The sequence below is a fragment of the Arabidopsis thaliana genome, chromosome 5 (genome assembly GCF_000001735.4).
Source record: "Arabidopsis thaliana chromosome 5, partial sequence".
Classification (NCBI taxonomy): domain Eukaryota; kingdom Viridiplantae; phylum Streptophyta; class Magnoliopsida; order Brassicales; family Brassicaceae; genus Arabidopsis; species Arabidopsis thaliana.
In genome coordinates, this window is record NC_003076.8 from 26,414,788 (window position 1) to 26,431,358 (window position 16,571).

The 16,571-nt window shown below is 42.0% G+C and overlaps 9 protein-coding genes and 1 long non-coding RNA gene across 20 annotated transcripts; 6 read left to right on the forward strand and 4 right to left on the reverse strand.

Moving 5' to 3' along the window:
- The first annotated feature begins 1,338 nt into the window (after window positions 1–1,338).
- Window positions 1,339–2,137, forward strand: AT5G66052 (uncharacterized protein). Its single transcript, NM_148167.2, has one exon. It carries the CDS (start codon window positions 1,445–1,447, stop codon window positions 1,646–1,648), a length of 204 nt encoding a protein of 67 aa, NP_680472.1. The 5' UTR covers window positions 1,339–1,444; the 3' UTR covers window positions 1,649–2,137.
- AT5G09565 lies at window positions 1,345–1,552 on the reverse strand. Its single transcript, NR_143221.1, has one exon. It is a non-coding gene; the product is annotated as an other RNA (long non-coding RNA).
- On the reverse strand, window positions 1,874–2,020 carry AT5G66053 (uncharacterized protein; the record flags this gene model as incomplete). Its single annotated transcript, NM_001126035.1, has 1 exon — window positions 1,874–2,020. The coding sequence occupies one exon, from the start codon at window positions 2,018–2,020 to the stop codon at window positions 1,874–1,876; it is 147 nt and encodes a 48-aa protein (NP_001119507.1).
- A 231-nt stretch (window positions 2,138–2,368) lies between the features above and the next one.
- Window positions 2,369–4,576, reverse strand: AKRP (ankyrin repeat protein). 2 transcript variants are annotated; one of them, NM_126003.3, is made up of 7 exons: window positions 3,751–4,576; window positions 3,597–3,673; window positions 3,408–3,506; window positions 3,213–3,311; window positions 3,027–3,125; window positions 2,849–2,947; window positions 2,369–2,775 (listed from the first exon to the last, which is right to left on the reverse strand). In NM_126003.3, the coding sequence occupies exons 1-7, from the start codon at window positions 4,445–4,447 to the stop codon at window positions 2,638–2,640; spliced, it is 1,308 nt and encodes a 435-aa protein (NP_569027.2). In that variant the 5' UTR covers window positions 4,448–4,576; the 3' UTR covers window positions 2,369–2,637. The 2 variants fall into 2 exon arrangements, with proteins under 2 accessions (NP_569027.2, NP_975000.1); NM_203271.2 differs by having other exon boundaries at window positions 2,849–3,125.
- Window positions 4,577–4,590: 14 nt separating this feature from the next.
- On the forward strand, window positions 4,591–6,855 carry AT5G66060 (2-oxoglutarate (2OG) and Fe(II)-dependent oxygenase superfamily protein; the record flags this gene model as incomplete). Of its 2 annotated transcripts, NM_001203701.1 has the most annotated exons (9): window positions 4,694–4,890; window positions 4,977–5,061; window positions 5,332–5,423; window positions 5,518–5,615; window positions 5,737–5,866; window positions 5,948–6,049; window positions 6,258–6,343; window positions 6,523–6,662; window positions 6,805–6,807. In NM_001203701.1, 7 exons carry the CDS (start codon window positions 4,694–4,696, stop codon window positions 6,283–6,285), a joined length of 732 nt encoding a protein of 243 aa, NP_001190630.1. In that variant the 3' UTR covers window positions 6,286–6,343; window positions 6,523–6,662; window positions 6,805–6,807. The 2 variants fall into 2 exon arrangements, with proteins under 2 accessions (NP_201407.4, NP_001190630.1); NM_126004.6 differs by having other exon boundaries at window positions 4,591–4,890; window positions 5,326–5,423; window positions 5,948–6,135; window positions 6,523–6,855.
- On the forward strand, window positions 6,823–8,453 carry AT5G66070 (RING/U-box superfamily protein). Of its 5 annotated transcripts, NM_001345743.1 has the most exons (6): window positions 6,972–6,998; window positions 7,134–7,262; window positions 7,382–7,560; window positions 7,648–7,731; window positions 7,804–7,956; window positions 8,124–8,453. In NM_001345743.1, the coding sequence occupies exons 2-6, from the start codon at window positions 7,136–7,138 to the stop codon at window positions 8,244–8,246; spliced, it is 666 nt and encodes a 221-aa protein (NP_001332466.1). In that variant the 5' UTR covers window positions 6,972–6,998; window positions 7,134–7,135; the 3' UTR covers window positions 8,247–8,453. The 5 variants fall into 5 exon arrangements, with proteins under 5 accessions (NP_201408.1, NP_001332467.1, NP_001332465.1 ...); NM_126005.4 differs by having other exon boundaries at window positions 6,823–7,262; NM_001345742.1 differs by having other exon boundaries at window positions 6,860–7,262; window positions 7,804–8,453.
- A 3-nt stretch (window positions 8,454–8,456) lies between these two features.
- On the reverse strand, window positions 8,457–10,661 carry AT5G66080 (Protein phosphatase 2C family protein). Of its 2 annotated transcripts, NM_126006.4 has the most exons (4): window positions 9,923–10,661; window positions 9,476–9,843; window positions 9,096–9,332; window positions 8,457–9,020 (listed from the first exon to the last, which is right to left on the reverse strand). In NM_126006.4, the coding sequence occupies exons 1-4, from the start codon at window positions 10,242–10,244 to the stop codon at window positions 8,790–8,792; spliced, it is 1,158 nt and encodes a 385-aa protein (NP_201409.1). In that variant the 5' UTR covers window positions 10,245–10,661; the 3' UTR covers window positions 8,457–8,789. The 2 variants fall into 2 exon arrangements, with proteins under 2 accessions (NP_201409.1, NP_001331751.1); NM_001345744.1 differs by lacking the exon at window positions 9,923–10,661 and having other exon boundaries at window positions 8,632–9,020; window positions 9,476–9,866.
- A 231-nt stretch (window positions 10,662–10,892) lies between these two features.
- On the forward strand, window positions 10,893–12,385 carry AT5G66090 (cell wall integrity/stress response component). The gene is made up of 5 exons (NM_126007.4): window positions 10,893–11,209; window positions 11,438–11,574; window positions 11,651–11,708; window positions 11,802–11,879; window positions 11,975–12,385. The coding sequence occupies exons 1-5, from the start codon at window positions 11,044–11,046 to the stop codon at window positions 12,166–12,168; spliced, it is 633 nt and encodes a 210-aa protein (NP_569028.1). The 5' UTR covers window positions 10,893–11,043; the 3' UTR covers window positions 12,169–12,385.
- Window positions 12,386–12,398: 13 nt separating this feature from the next.
- On the forward strand, window positions 12,399–15,321 carry LARP1b (winged-helix DNA-binding transcription factor family protein). Of its 2 annotated transcripts, NM_126008.5 has the most exons (6): window positions 12,399–13,259; window positions 13,486–13,975; window positions 14,053–14,197; window positions 14,330–14,420; window positions 14,633–14,704; window positions 14,830–15,321. In NM_126008.5, exons 1-6 carry the CDS (start codon window positions 12,852–12,854, stop codon window positions 14,983–14,985), a joined length of 1,362 nt encoding a protein of 453 aa, NP_201411.2. In that variant the 5' UTR covers window positions 12,399–12,851; the 3' UTR covers window positions 14,986–15,321. The 2 variants fall into 2 exon arrangements, with proteins under 2 accessions (NP_201411.2, NP_001330746.1); NM_001345745.1 differs by having other exon boundaries at window positions 12,563–13,259; window positions 14,053–14,420; window positions 14,830–15,264.
- On the forward strand, window positions 15,284–16,564 carry HIPP27 (Heavy metal transport/detoxification superfamily protein). 3 transcript variants are annotated; one of them, NM_001345747.1, is made up of 3 exons: window positions 15,415–15,514; window positions 15,605–16,028; window positions 16,122–16,564. In NM_001345747.1, the coding sequence occupies exons 1-2, from the start codon at window positions 15,458–15,460 to the stop codon at window positions 15,989–15,991; spliced, it is 444 nt and encodes a 147-aa protein (NP_001332183.1). In that variant the 5' UTR covers window positions 15,415–15,457; the 3' UTR covers window positions 15,992–16,028; window positions 16,122–16,564. The 3 variants fall into 3 exon arrangements, with proteins under 3 accessions (NP_001332182.1, NP_001332183.1, NP_201412.2); NM_001345746.1 differs by having other exon boundaries at window positions 15,284–16,028; window positions 16,122–16,319; NM_126009.3 differs by having other exon boundaries at window positions 15,605–16,564.
- Window positions 16,565–16,571: the final 7 nt, after the last annotated feature.

Below are 16,571 nucleotides of genomic sequence, written 5' to 3' on the forward strand. Positions count from 1 at the left end.
AAAGGATGTGCCTAATTATTTTGACACTAATTAGTAGCAACAATAATAATGCGTCGGTACATCACACCAGTAAATAAGCAGATGTGGATTTGGTGGTTTATGATCAGTGAGATGCCTTCGAATCATGTTACATTTCATCTTCCAAGTACAACCTAAGAAAGTTTTTATTTTTGGCTTTGCTTATATGTTAAGTTTACTGAACACAAGGCGTCGACTTTCCTTTGTTCAAACCACAAAACACAAGAAACAGAATAGAGAAACAGAGAGAGACAGAACAGAGAGAGATTGTGTGTGTAAAAGAGAGACAGAACACAAGACTTTAGTAACCCAGTTCACCTATTAAAGGCTACGTCTGGGCCGAGACTGTGCTCGGAATCCACTAGATTGTGGATGTCAGAATCCGCAATTAGAATCTTGTGGTTGTTTTAACGGGGATCTTTTGGTCTTGTTAGACGAGCAATGATCGAATTGAAAAGAGAAGAATGTGCTTCTGAAATTTGTGTATAGTCTTCGTGTTTTTTTTATATTGTCACTTTTACAAATGTCATCAACTCATATTTATACTCAATACATCGAATCGAACGTATTAAACTGTTTGTTGATTTCACGCCGCAGATCTCGCCTTATTTACGTCGTACGTTACGAATCTCTAACTCGGGATTTAATGCGCAGTTTAAGTCGTGATCCTTCCGTTTCTTTATTAATGTCGGATCACCTGTTAAGCGGCCTGGCCCATGCTGGGCTGTGAATTGGGCCTAACTCGTCTTGAAGCCTATTGAATGCGGATTGCGCCGAAGTGGGCCGAATCCGACATCCACATAGATCACTTTGGTGTTTACAAACAAGAACACGCAAGTGAACACCTAATGCCCTTCACTAGCACTTAGGTTCACTCTGTAATGTATCTTGAATAAGAGAATACAATGCTCTTAAGCTTATGCTAACAAAGTTTCTCTCTTCTCTCACACCTTAGTATAACTCGCACCACCCCTCTCTCTTTGCCTAGAGTTCCTCTTTATAGTGGAGACTCTAAACCCTTATGCCAAAAAAAACCCTAATCGCTGAGCTGTCACTCCTTAGGCTCTTCTAGATGACCCCAGACGCTCCTCCAAGTTTGAGCTGTCACAACATGACAATCAACCTTCCTTTTGCCTCCAAGACAAACAAATTTGTTTTTCTGAGTTTGCAGGAGGCCGTTAGCGTCAAGTGGTCCAAGGAACTAACTCAACCATGGTTTGCTTTAACCATAGTTAGTTCTTCTCTTGCCATGTCATCAATGTCTTGATCATCAAGTCTCACTTTACATTATAGATAGTTAACACTTGTGTGATAAAAAGCAGCAACAAAAAACTTCTCTCTCTTCTCTCCGAAAAATCTTTTAGAGAGAGAAGGTTGATAAAACTTCTTGCCGTCCGGAGGTTTTTCCGGTTTACATGTCCCGAGTATGCGGGCTTATCATCTGGCAGCTCCTCACTCCTTTAGTGATGTTGGCCAGCTCTCGTCCGGTATTGATGGCTTTCAAAGCAGCGATGGCCGGCTTCGTATCGGCTTCTTTGCCGTTTGCTTCTTCATGTTTACTGTTTTTGTTTCCTGTGCGGTTTCTCCTATAGTTTGCTCTGTTGGATCTGCCGCTTCATCTTTGTCTTAAACTCAAGACGGTTCATGGTTTCGATTATGCCTTTGTTTGGTGATTATAGCTTCTTTTCCTATGCTGATGTTAATTGCCTTTTCGTCGCTGGTTCTATGGTTTTTAGAGTTTCAATATGGTAGACCATCAGTTATGGACTCTTCAATTTAATCAATTTATCTTTACCCAAGTTTGCTGGAATTTATAGCAACTAGTTAAAATTGGTTAATTGATGTTTGTCCTTTTTTACCCGGTGAGCAAAAACAAAATTTCATTGTTAGGATAAGTTTTCCGGCGATGATCAATTGACCGGAGTTGAGCTCTTTGTGCGATGGAGGTTGGTGGGATAACACGTGTCCTCATACGTATCGTTAGACACGTCCTTTGAAGCATATCTTCTTCTTTGGTTTTTTGCTTGGGCTTCTTTGTAAGCTTTTGTTGTAATTGGACTGGCTTGTTGGGCTTGTAAAAGTTTATCAATAATAAAACAGTTGAGACAAAAAAAAAAAAGATAGTTAACACTTAGTTGGTGCCGAAACAAACAAAAAGCATGAAATTCAAACAAAAACGCGTACACAAGGAACACCGACCAAATGTGCAAAACTGGTGGTCCTGTCGTAATATCTCCAAAGGTTTGACATCTTCTTCCGACACTTTAGATGCTATTCAGTATTCACCTCATCTCAAGTTTAAATATCATGAACTCCTTTTTACTCCTCTACCTCAAGGTACATCAAACCAATCCATTCACAGACTGTTATAAATAATATATATATATATATATATGTATTACTTTTTATTTATTTTCAGATATTTTCTTTAAGAATGGATCAAGTTGTGATAAATATCCAAAATCGATGGATAAGACTAACAGCAAACCAAATTTAAGGAAGTGAGACAGTGGACCCACTCCGACTCCGAGGTTCCAATGCCCTAATCATCACCTTTACCTCCATCTCCTTTTCTCAGGTTCTCATAAGTGAGTGTACTTCAAGCTGAAATTGAAAGGACTATTCAATATCTTCATCTGTTGTTACCAATCTCTTCTTGTGTCTGCTAAGTGGAAACTCTTTCAACAGCTTCATCACCTCATACGTCCTTATCTCTCTTCCAAGGTAGAGGCAAAGCCCAAGCGGAGTTAACCCATCCTGGTATAGTCAAATATGGTATCATCAGTTAATGCTTTCAAAACCAGATATGGGAATATACGCGGGAACTTGCCTTGTTCTTCACTTCTATGTCCGCCCCTTTTATCAAAAGAAGCTTTACAATGTCGCTTCTTCTGGCCTGTACTGCAACGTGCAGTGGAGTCCACCCGTCCTGAAAACCCAGTGCCAAATTGTCAACCACCTGATCAACAATGATGTTGTCTTACAATGAATGCTTGACATCATCCTACCCTGTCCTGAGCGTTTATATCAGCGTTATACAGTAGGAGAAGTTTTATTGTGGGAGCTGATGCTGTTTGCACAGCATAGTGCATCAAGGTCGCACCTTCCTATCATAAACCAAACGGATCAGATCCAGTATCTGAAGCGCAAGGGAGATCATAACAAGATATAAATATCATTAGTTGACCACTTACGTCATCAAGAACAAATGGATTTGCCGATTCCCTCAGCAGGTAGTTAGTAATAGCCTGCTTCTTACCAATGATTGCTCGGTGAAGTACTGTCAAGCCGCCCTAGAAACGACAAGAATGGAAACAACACTAGAAAGAGACGCCAACAAACATAAACACTGTGCACAAAAGCAACAGCTTCAAAAAAGTCAGACATACCACATCGGTTGCATTGATATCAAGATTGTGCTTTAGCAAGGAATCAACCAGATAAAACTCTCCACATGCTGCCAGTGTGTGAAGAGGAAGCCATTTTTTCTGATTCACCAGAGGTACACACACATAAATACATTTTCATCAGAGACTGAAAACATTCACTTTGACGAAGAGCATCGTAAGGGGACTTACTGATGTGGCAACGGCTAGGTCAGGATTCCGGCTATTGAGCATAAACTTCTCTTCTTTTGAAAGCAGCTTTCGAGGGCCTAACGAGGGATCAGCCAAATATAAGCTCTTTTTGCAATTCAAGCAAGAGAAGGAAACAAGAGTGGTAAACGTATACCGTCGGATTTCTTGTCGCTGGGATCGTACTTGTCGCTATTGAAGAACTTGGCAACGTGGTCGAATCCCTTTCCGTAAACTGCCCATCTAGGGTTCTTAGGAGCCACTCGCTCGCTGGGAGATGATACAGCGGTCTCTCCATCGCTTGACGCTCCACTGTCGTCGGAGAAATTTCCCGGTTTATCGAGAATGACAGGCCTCAATTGAGCCAACTTGGCTTCCTTGTACGTGAGAAAGTCATTCAAGTCAACTTTCCTCAGCGGAATTAGCCCTTGCCTCTTCTTCTCCACCCGAACCCCGAACTCCATCTCCTGCGCTATTTTGCGCTTGTCCTTCTTCGTCAGATTCACCTCCGCCTGAATATCCCTCCATTCCTCTGGCACGAGGTTCTCGGGCTCAATCTCGGATTCATCTAATCTCTTAGCCCCGCCACGCCGATTCTTCTTGCGCTCCTGCTTCGCAACCTGAGTGACCTCCTTATCAAGGTAAGGGTCTTCGAAGACGCCGTCCTCGTAGACGAGACAGTCACCGACAATGAAATCATCGCCGGCATCGGGGAGGATCGACGTTTGAGAAGAATAGGAAAGAGACCGTAATCGAGTGGGGAAAGCAAGGGAGTGAAGAGAGGGAGAAAGACGAGACGGAGAGGTTCTGGGGAGAAGAAGAGAGATGGTGTGTGGGGTGGAGAGTGACTGCATTATCGGAATAATCTTGAATAACGGAGCTTTCTCCTCTCCTCCTCGCCGGCCTCTGATGTAGTATCCGACAATTTCAATGGGCCTCACTTTCTAATGGGCCTTACTTAAACATATGGGCCTGACTTCCCGTTCGTCCTTTGATTAGTCAATCTACCAGACACCACGAGTAAGAAAATAAACTCCATTGTTGCTGCTGCTCTGCTTCTTTCGAATCTCGCTCGGCCGGATCTCATCCTTGTTGCAAAAATGATGGCGAGACCGAGGAATCATCGTCCTTCAGCTCGGAAATCCTCGCATTCAACGCTCGTCTTCGCCGTATTGATCATGTCCACTTTCGTGATTTTGATTCTTCTCGCCTTTGGAATTCTCTCGGTGCCCAGCAACAATGCCGGATCCTCAAAAGCCAATGATCTCACTTCTATTGTCCGAAAAACACTTCAGAGGTAAGATACCATCCCATGCCAATATTGAATTTCAATTTAGTGTGCTTCAAGATCGGGTTAACTTTTCCTTCTCTTTTTTCCCGTAGAAGTGGCGAAGATGATTCAAAGAACGAGCGTTGGGTTGAAATAATCTCTTGGGAACCCAGAGCTTCTGTTTACCACAATTTCTTGGTGAGCCTATGACCTATCCATATACAGATTTGACTTTTTTTCCTCCCTTGGTAAATCTGTTTTGGCTCCCATATTCATCTTCTCTATCTGTATTTTCAATGTATTCTTGCACGTTTCCTTGAGAGATATAATCATTGTAAGGAATGTCTTAGAAAGCAAATGATAGGGAAGTGATTAGTGATGATTTGATTTGCTCTTGGTTCGCTTGCTTTCCCCGGTTAGCCGCTACTGACGGAATGGTTTTGTTACCCGGTTTCTGGATAGACAAAGGAGGAATGCAAGTATCTAATAGAGCTAGCTAAACCGCATATGGAGAAATCAACTGTTGTCGACGAGAAGACTGGAAAGAGCACAGATAGCAGGTTTTATACTTTTCACTCAATGCAACCTCTTGTAGTAGTATTAAGTGAATCCTCAGAAGCTTATTCTCCTTTACTGACCAACCCCACATCCTAGGGTGCGAACGAGTTCAGGGACATTTCTCGCAAGAGGGCGTGACAAAACTATCCGTGAAATTGAGAAAAGGATATCAGATTTTACATTCATACCAGTTGGTATGATCTAGTTTTCTGTTTTGTTTAATAATTTGACAATTTCTTGATCCCGTTTCTCCCTAGATTTCTTAGGCAGCCCTATCATTATCCTGACTGGTTCTGTTGATGCTACAACATGCAGAGCATGGGGAAGGTCTTCAAGTTCTGCACTATGAGATTGGGCAAAAGTATGAGCCTCATTACGACTACTTCATGGATGAGTATAACACTAGGAATGGGGGACAGCGGATAGCCACAGTTCTCATGTACCTGTACGTAACTGACCAAGCAACTTTGGGCTTCCATAAGCTGTTTCTATGTTCTTCCTATAACGGTTCTTAGGGACTTTGCAGATCAGATGTTGAGGAGGGGGGTGAAACAGTGTTTCCTGCAGCCAAGGGAAACTATAGCGCAGTGCCATGGTGGAATGAGTTGTCAGAGTGTGGGAAAGGAGGGTTGTCTGTGAAACCAAAGATGGGAGATGCATTGCTTTTCTGGAGCATGACGCCTGATGCGACGCTAGACCCATCTAGTCTTCATGGTGAGTAGATGAGTTTGCAGACATATAAAATGATGAATGAGAGGAAAGCATAGTGCTTGTGTATAGTTGGTTTCGAGACTAAATTCGTGGAATCCCATCACTAATTTGGTCCAATTGGGCAGGTGGGTGTGCTGTTATAAAAGGGAATAAGTGGTCGTCCACAAAGTGGTTGCGTGTACACGAGTACAAGGTTTGAGGGATGATTGAGGTAAGTTTAAGTTTCCAGCTTCTTCAAGTAAGTGATGTGTGTGCGTGAGAGACACATAAAATGAGTCACACTACCTGCCTTAAAAAATAATATATATTAGTTGTTGTAAATGGATGGAAAAGTAGAATGTAGAATGTAAAATGTAAAAAGAAGAAGACTCTGATCTGATCTTCGTACAGGGAAAGGTGAGGAGGTGAGCCTGAGACTGAGAGAGAGTGGGTCACCAAGTTTTGAGGACAGCGGTGGGAAATGAGGAGCAATAGAGAAGCAAGCTTGTAGAGGTAAGTTAGGGGATGATACATTGTAGGCTTTGTGATTCGTTTGATATATACATACATATACTGTATGTTTAATGGATTAAGAAAAGCGCATTGGATTGATGAGAAGTTGGGTGGTGTTTCTGTTTCACATATAGTATAATGTTAACACAAAACTTGTTTGTATAATAAAGAGAAGTAAAGGTTTTTTTTTTTGTTTTTGATTAAATTGGAAGCCAAAAAAGTCAGAAGAAGGGCGCAAAAGTCTTACCCACTCATCGTTTTCTTTAAATAATCAAATCCACTCGTCGTCGTAAGATATTTTCCTTTCGAATATTAAGAAAGATGAGACGCGTGATTATTAATTAATAAAGAAACTTTCGGTCAGCGGAGAGAAGGTTCCTTTGCCTTTGGTCTCTTTTTCTAATCGATTGATTATATCTTCAAATAAAAAGGAGAAAAGAAAGGTTCCTTGTTTTTCCAGACAAAGAAAACACAAATTCATTCCCTCCTCCTCTTCATCTCTTTTGCAGATATGGATGGTTATTATTCTCTGTCTCCCATCTCTGTCCTCCACCGGATTAAAGATTCCTTCCATTTCGCCGTCTCTGCCCTTCTCGCCAACCTCTTCTCCGCTCTCTTCACCTTCTTCTTCGCTTTAGGTTCCTTCTTTTCTTCACATTCATCTTCATTAATCAATCTCTGTGATCCCTGAGGAATTTTCCTTGTTTCTGCAATTACGATATGAATATGATTTGACTTCTTTGTTGATTTGATTCAGTGGGGACTTTGCTGGGAGCATTGACAGGGGCTTTGATCGGCCAAGAAACAGAGAGCGGTTTCATCAGAGGAGCCGCCGTTGGTGCTATCTCAGGCGCCGTCTTCTCCATCGAAGTCTTTGAATCTTCCCTCCTCCTTTGGCAATCCGATGAGTCTGGAATTGGATGCCTTCTCTACTTGGTAACAATCTTCATCATCATCACCACCAGATTTTCTTTTATTTTCTTATGCTCAAATGCTTTTCCTATCTTATCTTTATATATATAGATTGATGTCATTGCTAGCCTTTTGAGCGGGAGGCTTGTTCGTGAGCGTATCGGTCCTGCAATGCTAAGTGCCGTCCAGAGTCAGGTACAACTACCATTTCTTTTCTTTGATGCATCATTCATTATCCTTCTCAACTTTTGTATTAATAATAAACAGATGGGAGCTGTGGAGTCCCAGTTCCAAGATCATACAGACATCTTTGACACTGCCATTTCAAAGGGTCTCACTGGGGACTCTCTCAACAGGATCCCTAAGGTCCGAATCACAGACACCTCTCCGGAGATTGTCTCTTGCTCTGTCTGCCTTCAGGTTTGTCTCACTTCCCCCCTCTGCTTTTGAACATCATCTTCCGCGGAACGTAGATTAGAAGAAACCATTATATATTGTTGCAAAAGGTTGAGAGAGGTTCTAGATGTTTCTATTAGGTGACAAGTGGTTGAAAGACAAAATTAATTAAAATTGAGGTGACGAAACAGGACTTTCAGGTGGGAGAGACAGTTAGAAGTTTGCCGCACTGCCATCATATGTTCCACCTACCATGCATCGACAAATGGCTTCGCAGGCATGCTTCTTGTCCCTTGTGCAGAAGACATCTTTGAATTGATTTTGAACTCTTCTTTCTTCTCTTCTTTGTACATGAGGTATAGGCATACACACACACACATATATACACACTAGTAGTCTTCCTTGATTTTTTTTAGATTACACGTTACACAGATTTTGATGCACCAATCATTGTAACTTCACTCATCTCTTGGAGATCCTGTTTATTTATGCTACTTATTCTTGGCTTCATCATTCAAAAAGGACATGCTGCACTTCCCAATTTTAGAAAGTTTGGGATCGGTTTTGCATAGACTAAATCCCAAATGAAAAAGCATATATACATACATATCCTTGTCGTCGAAAACAATGCTCTACTCTTAAGAACTAAGAAGAGAGATAATACATTTTACATGAACTAGTCCGAGTACAAAAATATTTGGCATGAGATCCAACATGTCAATAGCTTCAGTTTTAAATTATACATTTCTTATACCAGGAAGAGTGAACCCAAAAAGACAAAAAAACATAAAGAAAGAAAAAAAAAACACATATCTTTGGTTGGATAAATATAACTAGAAGATGGATGGAGCCTGGTTTTAAAGTTTCTTAGGTAAAGTGATACCACCACCACGGATAGAAACAGAAGGGGTTTTAAGAGAGGAGGCTCTGCTGAGCAGATTGGTGTCCAGGAAGAGGACGACCACAGTGATGTCGTCATGGAAATGCCTCCTGACTCCTCTCTCAATCTTGTTGAGATCAGAATATCTCATCTCTCTTTTCTTTGCTGCCTCCTGCAGCGCAGCTTTCACCAGTCTCCTCGCTATCCCCTGCATCAGCATTCTCACATTTACTCTTTAGAAAAAATCATCTATATATGTTTAGAAACTGAGAGTGTCTCATACGTTTCTTGGGTGGTTCTGAACGATTTCAACAGCCTCTTGGTTGCTAAGCTGCTCCCAAAGTCCGTCTGATGCAAATATCAGAAACTGATCGTCTGGTTGGAGATCATGCACGGTTATCGACGGTTCCCAACTCAAGATAGGTCTTTTCATTGGCTCCCGCAATCGGTACTTTGTGTACAAAGGTTCCTTGTTGAACTCCGATTTCTTAAGATACACGTCTCCTATGGATCGTGATACCTGCAAACACACAGACAACTAAGCTTTCAAGATTTGACAAGTGGCCAACAATAATAGCTTATCCAACTCAGTGAAGGAACATGACATAATAATATTGGCTCAGATTTTATAGCATAAGAAGATCTCTTTGTAGAGAGCGGCACCTGAATAATGCCCTTAACACGCCAGACATTGTGTTTTAAGACGACAATATGGGAGTCATCAGGGTGTAAGGAGTGCATTTCCTGCCTCACAGACTCTATGCTCACGTTATGCTCAGCTGAGAGCTGAAGCGCATTAACCTCACCTGTGGCCTTGATGACCTTTCCCAAAACCGCACGGGAGTCCCCAACGTTAGCTACGTAAAGCTTCCCATCGCAGACCACACCGATCAGGCAACAAGAGCCAACCGCTGCTATATGTGGCTTCACTGCCCACTGCTTGGCCACCACCCCTAGAAACCCTTCTTCGGTTGCCTCATAGGCCTTTCTTATCACATCCACAGACATGGAATCCTGCTCCGCTGCGAATCCTGCAGACATGAATGTTCAGTTCCAATGGTTCCCTAGCTAAATAAAATTCAGTGGTGAGTAGTAACAACAAGTAGTTACTCTTGAGATGGTGAAAGAGATGATCGTTGACAAAACGGGAGGTCTCAGGGCCTCCGTGGCCGTCATAGACGCCAACAAAGGTTCCATAGGGACCAGAAGAAGAGAGGGTGGTCAAAGGACCGGATTCGACCTGGCTCTGATCCTCGAGGAGGTTGTTGGCCTGGACAACGGCCATGGAGAAATCACCAAAAAGGTGGTGAGCAGAGTCTTTGTACCAGAGAAGGCCGTCTTGTTTGCCTTTGGAATCAGAATAAGTGTGGGAAGTGGTGGAAGAAGAGGGCCAGAGACAAGAGGTCAAAAAGTTGAAGAAAAGGGATAACATCGGGCCTCATCTCATATCATCCCCAACCACCGATTGTTATGCTAAAATGAATGAATGAAGTATGTTGAAAAAACAAAAGAAGAGAGAGTCGGAAACTTCCATTCATTCACTCACACAAAGAGGAGTTTTGTTTAGTAAAAAAAGCAACAGCTGGATGGAGATCTCAAGGAGATATAGAGAAACTATTAAGTTGTAAGTAACATGTGTGGAGAGAGATAGAGTGAAAGAAAAAAAGAAAAGACTCTCTCTGTTTTTGATTTCAGATATTTATTAGGAACAGAACAGAGGAAGCCCTTTTCCTTGTATATGAGAACAGAGGAAAAGAAGAGAGACAATTTATGGATCACAAGATTTCCAGAGCCTCTCTCTCTCTCTCTCAAATAACTCTTCTTCTATATTTGACCATCAAAGAAAGGACAAGAAGACACACATACGTGTGCACGTGCACTCCTTAACTCCTCCCATGTGGGATTTACAAACATACAATAGCTGTTCTCATTATTATTATTTCCTTCTTGCCTTGCACCACCATTGTTAACTCTATTCAATTCAAAGTTTCAAACCCTTTGACCAATGCATCCCCTTATTGGGCTTTGATTATATGGGCCCTTTCTATTTGATATTTTTCAATATATGGCCCGTTAATAAATTTAATATATAGCTTCGGCCTTATAAGAAGAATTCAAGCCCCTCACCGATACTCTAGTCCAAGCCGTGGGCAGAACCAAAATAAGAGAACAAAAAAAAAGTTTGTTTTCTGGAATCGTCGCGATAGTTGCTGAACTCCGTCGCAACTTCAATGGCATCTGCTCACTCCATAGCCGCCGTTTCTGTTCTCGATGCGGCCTCCAAGCAAGCAACACTTCCTTCTTCTTCTTCTTCTTCCTCTGCGCTCTACCCTCTTTCTTCTCTTCGATCTAAACCTCGCCAGCAGCTTCTCTCCCTACGCAGTGTCGCTCTCAAAGGTATCTTCTCTTCTTTTTCTCTGTTTATTTGGAATACGAGTTGCTTCTCCTAAACGTAATAGTCCAATTCTACCTTTGTTGGGTACAGTCGCATTTCCAGTTTGAATTTTAATATAGTTTGGGACAACGAAGAGGGGAGTGATTCAAATTAGCACAATCGTAATGAGTAGTTGTTGATATGGTTAGTTTGTTGATGAGCCAACAATGATTAGTTTGTGGTTAGCTTAGGTCGAGTAAAGGCGCAGGCAAAAGAAGCAGAAGCTAGTCCAAGTCCAGTGGGAGTGGGAGACGCATTCAGTAATGTGAAGCATCTTCTCCTGCCGGTGATTGATCGGAATCCTTATCTTTCTGAAGGCACCAGACAGGTTATTGTTTAGCTTGTTATCTTTTTGAGAACATGTTGACACCAAACAAAAAAGCTGATTACACTTAATTTGATAGGCTGCTGCTACAACAACCAGCTTGGCAAAGAAGTATGGAGCTGATATCACAGTTGTAGGTAAGAACAATTAGTGTTGCATTAATATCCCCTTATGTATCATATGAATTATATAGCCGTGTTGATCATCTGTGACCACCGTTGTTGATTCAGTCATTGACGAAGAAAAGAGAGAATCATCTTCGGAGCATGAGACTCAAGTATCCAACATCCGGTGGCATTTGTCTGAAGGTAAAATTGAGGAATTACTTGTAGGAAATTGTAGGTAAACTATAGTGTTGGAATCCCTTATTGAAGAAAGGTTAACTATAATGTGGTGGTTGCAGGTGGGTTCGAGGAGTTCAAGCTGTTGGAGAGGCTTGGGGAAGGGAAAAAAGCGACGGCCATAATAGGAGAGGTGGCAGATGAGCTGAAGATGGAGCTGGTGGTGATGAGCATGGAAGCCATCCACTCTAAGTACATTGACGCCAATCTACTCGCTGAGTTCATCCCCTGCCCCGTCCTCCTCTTGCCCTTGTGATCGCTCCCGCCAAATGCTTATATGATAGACATACCACTTGTTTTATTTTTCTCTGTGTTTGGTTGCCGTAGAAGAGCATTACTAGGAGAGGGGATGGAAATGTGTCAAGGTGTGAGATGCATGTGTCAAGCATTTCCTGTCTTATCATGGTTGTTGTTGTTGTGTCCTTTGTTTTCTCCGTTACTCACATACTAACGTGTTCGGCCACAAATTAAAAAAAAAAAAAAAAAAAAAAAAAAAAAAAAAAAAAAAACTCAATTAGAAGAGAAAATCTTTTTAATCTTATCCCCTAATGAATTACTTGGTACATGTAGAATAGAATCAAATTACTACAGGAGGCTTAATAAACACAACTTATAAATTTGATAGGCACGTCAAAAGTTAAAACAGGGATTTGTTAACCTCAGTAATTAGCTACGAGGGTTAGTTAATTAACCAATCAGGTGAAATCACACGGATTGGTAGCGAGAGGGGTATTTAAGTAACTGTACAAGGAGCGTTGGTGTTTGTTTGTTTGCAAAGGGCAGGAGGCACACAAGTCTTCCAAACGGAGGAGCCACCGGCGTTGTTAGCTTTCTCTTTGGCTGATTCCTTCTTCTTCTTCTCTAATTCTTTTCCTTGGTTTCAGAGTATAATAATCCCCAGCTTCTTTGATCCTCTCTCTCTCTCTCTTCCTCTGTTACATGATGGCTACGACGGCGAGTAGTGCCGCTAATTCTGCATCTCGCTTCTCCATTGATTCCTCTATCTCGCGATCACGTCACGGCGATTCCTCTCCCTGGTTGTTACCTTCTGATTCCCATGATCATCCGACTCTTTCCCTCTCCCAGGACGATCCCTTCTCAGCGCCTTCGGTCTCCCCGCCCACCGGAAATAACTCTTCCGACTACGACAATGCTGATAAGAAGCCTCCTCCTGTCTGGAACATGCCTTCTTCTAATAGCTCCTCCGATGTCGGCCCTGTCATGGGCGCCGCCGAATCCTGGCCTGCTCTCTCTCTTTCTGCTCGCTCTTCTTCCATCAAGTCTCCCTCTTTGGATGCTTCCAAACCTTTTCCTGATGGATCATCGTCATCAATACCGCCTCCCCAGGTCGTTTCTTTTTGCTCTCCAATTATGTCATTACAGAATATTAGGGATTCACCAGTATCTACCTATTATAGGCTTGTGGTTTCAAGTTTCATTTCTCAAGCTCCTTCTTTTGCATGTTTCGAATCCAAAGAGGATAATTTAGTCTAGTCGTCAATATGCTTGTTTGATTGCCTATAGTAGATACATATATCCGCTTTTGCTCATTATCCATCCATATATATTGCAGGCTACTTCCAACACCAGCACCAATGCCAATGCAGGCTCGAGTGTTTCTGCTACCTCATCTGAAAACAGTGCTGTTAATAATAGCCAGAGGAAACCTTTTAGACGGAATAACAACACATCATCTTCCAGTACCAGTAGTAACGTCTCCAATGCTGCGCCTTTAAACACCAGAGATCAGAATCACAGCCAAAGGGGTGGTGGCTCTTTTGGTTCAGGGAATTTCCGTAATTCTCAGAGGAATCGCAACAGCAGCTCTTACCCTCGTGGGGAAGGTCTTCACCATGGAAACAGGCGCAATTATGAGCATGGCAACCAAAGCGGCTTTTCTCACCGTAACTATAGTGGGAGAGACATGCACTTGCAACCGCAGAGGGGTGTTGGGATGATTAGACCGCAGATGCTGATGGGGCCACCATCTTTTCCTGCCAGTAGTGCGCAATATATGGCAGCGCCTCAATTAGGTTCATATGGTGGCCCCATTATCTACCCAGGTATGGTTTTGCTCATCTTATGCTCTCTCATACATTCCCATTTCTAATTCATTCATTCTGCTATGTTACATCTTCAGATTATGCACAGCATGTCTTTATGCCACATCCATCTCCAGATCCGATGGGTTTAGTTGGACCCTTCCCACTTCAACCCATGTATTTTCGCAATTTTGATGCCATCTTGTACAATAAGATATTGACACAAGTAGAATATTATTTCAGGTAATCGTTTCAGTTTTATTTGGTTGTGTTTGCACTTTTCTACTTGTTTATGGGTTACCCCAATGCTCCATTAGATGCATCTATCAGAAGTGTGAATTACAAATTTTATCCTTTGTTAATTTTTAAACGCAGCGCTGATAACCTGAGCAGAGATGAACATTTACGGGATCAGATGAATGATGAAGGTTGGGTTCCTGTTAGAGTAATAGCAGCATTCAGGAGAGTAAGTGGTTTTCCATCTTCTATTCTGAAGCTGACATGCGTTAATCACTTTACAATGTCTACTGCAGAAAGTATTTCTTATTGTATCAAGGTGTTACTTATATTAGTTGTGTTTGTTTGTTTACGTGACCTTGGAAGTAGTAGTCTTAGTTTAGTAAGTGTATTGGTGGTAAAAAAAAGAGTAATTCTTTGAAATTTTTGCAACTTTTGCAGCTTGCGGAACTGACCAATAACATCCAGACTATATTGGAAGCACTGAGAAGTTCAGAAGTCGTGGAAATTCAGGTATGTAAGATGAGCATCCTTGTCTCTCATTCATTGATGGATATAAGATAAGAAGTAAAGTGGAAAGGTGTAAAGATAAAAAAAGGCATAGAAAGACTAAAGGTAGAATGTGGATGGGATTGTAGGGTGAAACATTAAGGAGGCGAGGAGATTGGGACAAGTATTTATTGCCTCGTGAGCCTTCAAGGTCCGGTCCAGCTGCGGGGGCTAGCAACAATGCCTCACTGGTGTCTCAAATTGAGAGCATGACTCTATCAGAGAGGAGCAGAGAGGGAGTGTAAGAGAGATGCTACTAAGAGAGAGAAAGAAAGATGTGTTTGCAAGCCTATCTCTCTTCCTTTCCTTTTTTGTGTTTTGTCGAGAATTGGATATGAACTGATTGATACTCAGTCTCATAAGAAAAAAAACAATAATATGCTGCTCAACTTTTTTTGAACTTTTCTGGTTTTTAAAATTTTTTTGGATAGGAAACTTTAATAGTTGGTGTTTGGCTGATCATTGATTTAGTCATCCTTGTTAAGAAAATGTAATATCTGAAGATACCCGCCACTCGGCAGAGAGGGTTTCACGTCAAACCATATCCGAAATACTAGAGAGCTCTAAATTGAAAACAGCTGGCTATCTCAGCAGTGACATACCATTCCTTCACTCGTCCACGTGCAAAGTGGGCATGTTGGCTTTACTTTATGTATGCTTTAATAAGACAATTTGAAGTTACCAGAGAAGGAAAAAAAACTGTCGTAATCGGCGCTAATGGGCTTCCGAGACATTTGTTACCGGAAACATCACAAAAAGCTTAAGCAGTTCCAGGCACTCTTCTCCCTTCTCTGATATATCTGATTCCTTTTTTTTGCTTGTAACTGTTGTGTAACGAGACTGTGTTTCGTATGATGAAAAAAGAAGGTGGAGATAAAAGTGAAGATGGACTGCGAAGGGTGCGAGAGACGGGTGAGGAAGTCGGTGGAAGGCATGAAAGGAGTCAGCAAAGTCACCGTCGATCCTAAACAGAGCAAACTCACGGTCGAGGGATTCGTCCAACCGAGCAAGGTGGTGCATCGGGTGATGCATCGGACAGGGAAGAAGGCGGAGCTGTGGCCTTACGTACCTTACGAGGTGGTGCCACACCCTTACGCACCTGGTGCCTACGACAAGAAGGCCCCTCCTGGTTACGTTCGTAATGCACTCGCCGACCCTCTAGTGGCCCCGCTTGCTCGTGCCAGCTCCTTCGAGGTCAAATACACTTCTGCTTTCAGCGATGACAATCCCAACGCTTGTACCATCATGTGATCAATTCATATATATAGTTAACTACACATGTGACTATGTAAGTGTTTTTAGATACCCTTTTTAAGTAATTCTGAAAAGACAGTCTGAATGTTTGTACGAGTCATCATCTAAATTCCACTGAAATTAAAAGGGAGAAACAGAAGAAGAGAGAGGTGAGTAGATGGAGGAGTAACAAGAGAAAGAAGAGAGAAAGGTGAGAAGCCATGAATAGACTGATTAGGCAAGCCATGACCCAAACAGGGTATATCAGAAGCAGTGTGTAACAGATGACGACAAGGCAGTAGCAGACGAGACTCGCCACTTTCTCGATAGCTTCTCCCACCGGCATCTTGATTTGCGTATTTGCTACTCCTCTGGATTACATGACTTCATTTAAATAAATAGTAAGAAACACACACAGTCTTTGGAGAAATACATGCACCAGAAGTTGTTTCCTCTCTAAACGGGACAATGCATCCCGCATTTCAGCCCTTCCTCTGTTTCTTCTTTTTCCCCTCTGTTTTTGCCTCTTCACTGTGTTTACATAACAGAAACGTGCTTTGTCATAAAGCTCAAGTAACAATTTCAAGAGGCAAGTATC

What these genes read in the sequence shown, in the direction of transcription:
- AT5G66052 (NM_148167.2), top strand. Translation starts at nt 1,445, where the DNA reads ATGCGGGCTTATCATCTGGCAGCTCCTCACTCCTTTAGTGATGTTGGC.
- AKRP (NM_126003.3), bottom strand. Translation starts at nt 4,447, where the DNA reads ATGCAGTCACTCTCCACCCCACACACCATCTCTCTTCTTCTCCCCAGA. An exon ending in ATATCAATGCAACCGATGTG is followed by an intron (nt 3,312 to 3,407) that starts GTATGTCTGACT and finishes TGTCGTTTCTAG; the next exon opens with GGCGGCTTGACAGTACTTCA. An exon ending in ATATAAACGCTCAGGACAGG is followed by an intron (nt 2,948 to 3,026) that starts GTAGGATGATGT and finishes CTGGGTTTTCAG; the next exon opens with GACGGGTGGACTCCACTGCA.
- AT5G66070 (NM_001037081.2), top strand. Translation starts at nt 7,136, where the DNA reads ATGGATGGTTATTATTCTCTGTCTCCCATCTCTGTCCTCCACCGGATT. An exon ending in CACCTTCTTCTTCGCTTTAG is followed by an intron (nt 7,263 to 7,381) that starts GTTCCTTCTTTT and finishes GATTTGATTCAG; the next exon opens with TGGGGACTTTGCTGGGAGCA. An exon ending in TTGGATGCCTTCTCTACTTG is followed by an intron (nt 7,561 to 7,647) that starts GTAACAATCTTC and finishes TTATATATATAG; the next exon opens with ATTGATGTCATTGCTAGCCT.
- AT5G66080 (NM_126006.4), bottom strand. Translation starts at nt 10,244, where the DNA reads ATGTTATCCCTTTTCTTCAACTTTTTGACCTCTTGTCTCTGGCCCTCT. An exon ending in TCTCTTTCACCATCTCAAGA is followed by an intron (nt 9,844 to 9,922) that starts GTAACTACTTGT and finishes TCATGTCTGCAG; the next exon opens with GATTCGCAGCGGAGCAGGAT. An exon ending in TTCAGAACCACCCAAGAAAC is followed by an intron (nt 9,021 to 9,095) that starts GTATGAGACACT and finishes ATGCTGATGCAG; the next exon opens with GGGATAGCGAGGAGACTGGT.
- AT5G66090 (NM_126007.4), top strand. Translation starts at nt 11,044, where the DNA reads ATGGCATCTGCTCACTCCATAGCCGCCGTTTCTGTTCTCGATGCGGCC. An exon ending in ACGCAGTGTCGCTCTCAAAG is followed by an intron (nt 11,210 to 11,437) that starts GTATCTTCTCTT and finishes TGGTTAGCTTAG; the next exon opens with GTCGAGTAAAGGCGCAGGCA. An exon ending in CCGGTGGCATTTGTCTGAAG is followed by an intron (nt 11,880 to 11,974) that starts GTAAAATTGAGG and finishes TGGTGGTTGCAG; the next exon opens with GTGGGTTCGAGGAGTTCAAG.
- LARP1b (NM_126008.5), top strand. Translation starts at nt 12,852, where the DNA reads ATGATGGCTACGACGGCGAGTAGTGCCGCTAATTCTGCATCTCGCTTC. An exon ending in CATCAATACCGCCTCCCCAG is followed by an intron (nt 13,260 to 13,485) that starts GTCGTTTCTTTT and finishes TATATATTGCAG; the next exon opens with GCTACTTCCAACACCAGCAC. An exon ending in TGGCCCCATTATCTACCCAG is followed by an intron (nt 13,976 to 14,052) that starts GTATGGTTTTGC and finishes TTACATCTTCAG; the next exon opens with ATTATGCACAGCATGTCTTT.
- HIPP27 (NM_126009.3), top strand. Translation starts at nt 15,458, where the DNA reads ATGGGCTTCCGAGACATTTGTTACCGGAAACATCACAAAAAGCTTAAG. An exon ending in AAAAGCTTAAGCAGTTCCAG is followed by an intron (nt 15,515 to 15,604) that starts GCACTCTTCTCC and finishes TGATGAAAAAAG; the next exon opens with AAGGTGGAGATAAAAGTGAA.